This window comes from Fukomys damarensis, unplaced genomic scaffold (genome assembly GCF_012274545.1).
Source record: "Fukomys damarensis isolate Sample0158 unplaced genomic scaffold, DMR_v1.0_HiC HiC_scaffold_13, whole genome shotgun sequence".
In the NCBI taxonomy this organism is placed as follows: Eukaryota; Metazoa; Chordata; class Mammalia; order Rodentia; family Bathyergidae; genus Fukomys; species Fukomys damarensis.
In genome coordinates this window covers 22,169,161-22,172,597 of record NW_022900925.1, presented here as the reverse complement: position 1 = coordinate 22,172,597, position 3,437 = coordinate 22,169,161, and the positions used below count along the sequence as shown (strand labels likewise).

Sequence of the window (3,437 nt, the reverse complement as noted above, 5' to 3'; positions counted from 1 at the left end):
GGCACCGGCCTGCGTGCCAGGGCCGGGGAAGACGCTATCCCAACAGCCCCCAGCCCAGCGGCCAGCTGCAAGTGACACCGCGGGTGGGGCGTCCCGGGCGCGATCTAGCGGATCTCCCTCTGTTTCGGTGGGCGGACACGCCCCCAAATTCTGGGGTTTGGACCCTTCTTTCCAATCGGAGAAGAATGCAAGGCCCCCCCCCCGCCCAGTTCTGGGGCTCCCCTTGGCGGGCTCCAGCCTCAGCTCCCGCTGGAGGCCGGGGTAACTGGAGCTGCAGGGCGAGCTGGGAGCCCTCAGCGGAGTCCAGAAGAGGTGGGGATGGGGGTTCTCCTTTCTGCGGTCCTCCCTGTGCCCCCTCCAGGGTCTCCCGACGCATCTTCACCCCGGAGTCTGCGCCGCGACACTTACCGTGGGCGAGCAGCGCCGAGAGGCAGAGCAGGGCGGCGCCACCGCGGCCCGACATCTCTGGGACCATGGTGGGGTGGTAGCGGAGGGGTCCGAGGGGGCAACAGTCGACGACTTGGCCCCAGGCTAGACTTGGTCACATCCAGCTCAGCGTGGCCGTGGCGCCAGCAGTCTCGGCCGAAGCTTCGGGGGCCCGGGAGCGCAATTCGGGGACACTTTGTGGGGAGGGGGCGTCCCGGGCGCCGCGGGCTACACCCTCAGAGCTGGTGGGGGCGCAGCTCCGGGCGGGAGGAGCCTCCACCTCCCTGGGCTGGTGCCCCCTGCAGGATCTGTGAGGCGAGGGGGGAGCCGCACGTGCGGTCCCGGGGCCCAGTCGCTGGAGTCCCGGGAGCTGCCTAGAGCTAAGCGCCGGATAGTCTGGCTCTGTGGCCCAGCTTGAATCCGAACTCGCTCAGGGGTGCAGGTTTCCAACTCAAACCCCAATTTCTGTGGTTTCGGCGGTAACCCCACATGGAGAGCGCAGCTTTTCTCCTCCAAGAACCCTGCGGCAGCCCCGACATAAAAATCCCAGGCCAGGTGCAAATGAATGATTTCTTTCGCAAAGAAAGAGAAATCCCAGGCAACTTTAATCCATCCGGAGAAGGAAAAGTTTCCGTGCAGTGCTGAGACGAGCGAAGCGGGTCGCCACCACCGTAGGCGACGCCCGGTTGGAAAGCTCGAGGTGGACTTCCAGATGTCTGTGCCCTCGCAGAGCTCGCTCTTGGACTCCAGCGCTCTCGCTCATCTCTACCAGGGCCCGCGCTCAGCACTGGCCGGCTCCGCGCCTCCTGGCCCGGCAGCAGCTCCGTGGCTGGCGCGAGGGTGGAGAGGCTGAAACCGGTTGCCCCATCGAGACGGGGTTGGAAAAAGGAGGGAGAGGGAAAACCAGCTAATGCGCCTTGACCTGGGCCCTTCCTGCTCCCAGCGTCGACTCCAGCCTCCTACCCAATGCTGCAGGATGGAGAGGGGCTCGGCCAGCCACAGCTCCGGGCCACCCCTCTTTTCTCTCAGGTCTCACGGTCTCAGCAGAGGGACACGCTGCCCGGCCTCGCTCCTCGCCTTCCTTGGGGGGACCTGCACAAACCTTGAACTTTTCCGGGTTCAGCGTCTCCGACGCCTCCTCCTCCCTGCGCCCCCACCCCTGCCCCTGGACGCCGGCTCCTCCACCGTCGCGGTGGGTGCGGCCAGACATCGGTTCTCGCTCTCTCCGAGTCAGTTTGGGCAAGCGGATCGCAGGGCCAGTCCAGGATGCGGGTGGTGAGGGGAGGGCGAGGACCCTGGGGCCAGGGCACCCAGCACCTGCGCAGCCCCCGGCTGGGGAGGCTGCAGCTGGTGCCTACCGGGCGGAGTGGAGAGGAGATGCCGGCAGGGGCGCCGGCTCTCCATCGACATGTGTGGGGGTAGAAAAATCAAGGAGCAAAAAGGAAGAGGAGGCGTGGGGAGGGCACAGTTGCACGAAGCAGTCGCCGCCGCCGCCGCCTCCTCGGCGCTCGCGCCGGCTGCTCCGCCGTAAATGACTCGAGAGAGACACACATTCGCATTCACTGCCCTCCTCTCGGGTCCCGGATTCAGCGCCCACCAGGGCAGGAGCGGGCGCCGAGCTTGGCGCGCTAGTCCCCTCTCTCTCCCCCTCTCCCTCCCCTCCCAGATTCCCCGTGGTCACGTGGCCCCAGAGCTAGCAGCCCACGGCTCGCCCGCCACAGAGACTCCCCCCGCCCCCAGCTCCCCCTAGTCTGTCCACGTGTCCATTCCGCATTCCCAGCCTGGGGGCGCGCGCGGCTCCTTAATGAGACTCGGGCAGGGGCAGACCTCGCGGTTCAGTTCTCTGTTTTACGTTTTATTTTTCCTTCCCAATGCAAGCTAGAGCTGGGATCGAGTGGGGCTTGCGGCCTCTGCGTTTCTCCCGGGTAGATGCCACCGCAGTCGCTGATGTCCCTTTTCAAAGGATGCAAGCTCCCCGCCGGCGCCGGAGGTGTTCTGCAGCTGTTCTGCCAGAGGCGCGGGTAGGGGGCACCCTACCCCCACCCCATAGTCTGCTTGGGGCTTTCCAGGGACCCAGGGTGGGGCTTTCCAGGGACCCAGGGTGGGAATCAGCCTAGCTACTGCGCCTAGCTCCTCTCCGCGGTTCGGGAGCGAGCTCTCAGGCTCCTCGTCTTCGTGAGCGGAGGAGCGCGCGGAGGAGCGAGGAGCTGAGGAGCTGGAGGCACAGCTTGGGGCAGACCCAGCCAGCCCGCCAAGGAGGGGGCGGAGAGGACGGGATAGCTGCCTACAGGTTGTTTTGCAAGGCTTTGCTTGGGGTGGGCACTTCTTGAAAGGCACTTCTTGCACATTCACCCAGGCACCTGCTGACAGGGGAGAGGGGGCGGCTGGGGTGTCAGTTCTTTCCCACTACCAGGCCCCTTCCCTTAGAATGTAACCTAGATCAGACTCGACAAGTCAACTGTCTGTCAGTCTTTGGATCCATGGCGGTGATTTTATAGCATTAGGTATCATTCTTAAATCCCCAAAGGTCTGGTTTCCACCCAGCTCTACACTTGGAAGCACAACTCTTCAATCCTGTTTGACATAACCCATCTTGGGAGGGGACATGGGTCTTTAGGTTCACCGGTCCACACTCATCCATGCAGCCAGATTGAGAGTGGGACCAGGTAGCCACGAATGATGCTGAATTTGGTGCTCAACCCTCAGGCCCTGTCTGCCTGACTCCCTCCTAGCCCTCTTGAGGCTGTGAGTTTCCTTTTCATCCAGAAAAGTGATGTTTTGTTTATGGAAAATGGATTTGGATTCCTCTTGAGATCCTCCCTTCCCTCTTGCTGCAGGCCGTGTCCCTGTTTCAGCTTGGCACTGGGACCCAGGGGAGCGGCTCTTGCCCCTCCCCCACCCCCACTTCTGCCTGGAACTGGAGGTGCGGCCTGGGGAGGCTTGCTGGGCTTTTGCAGGTCCTGGGGATAGGAGGTGCTGGAGTAGTCAGAGAAGATGATTCTCATTAGACC

At 63.6% G+C, this 3,437-nt stretch overlaps 1 protein-coding gene across 1 annotated transcript in view; it reads right to left on the bottom strand.

Annotated features, from left to right (window-relative positions):
- Window positions 1-2,090, bottom strand: part of Tmem132e (transmembrane protein 132E) — a 53,924-nt gene extending 51,834 nt beyond the window's left edge. The window contains exon 1 of the mRNA XM_033763095.1: window positions 409-2,090. Coding sequence (XP_033618986.1) covers window positions 409-475 — 67 coding nt within the window. The 5' untranslated portion in view covers window positions 476-2,090. The remainder of the gene's footprint in view (window positions 1-408) is intronic.
- Between the last annotated feature and the right edge of the window lie 1,347 nt (window positions 2,091-3,437).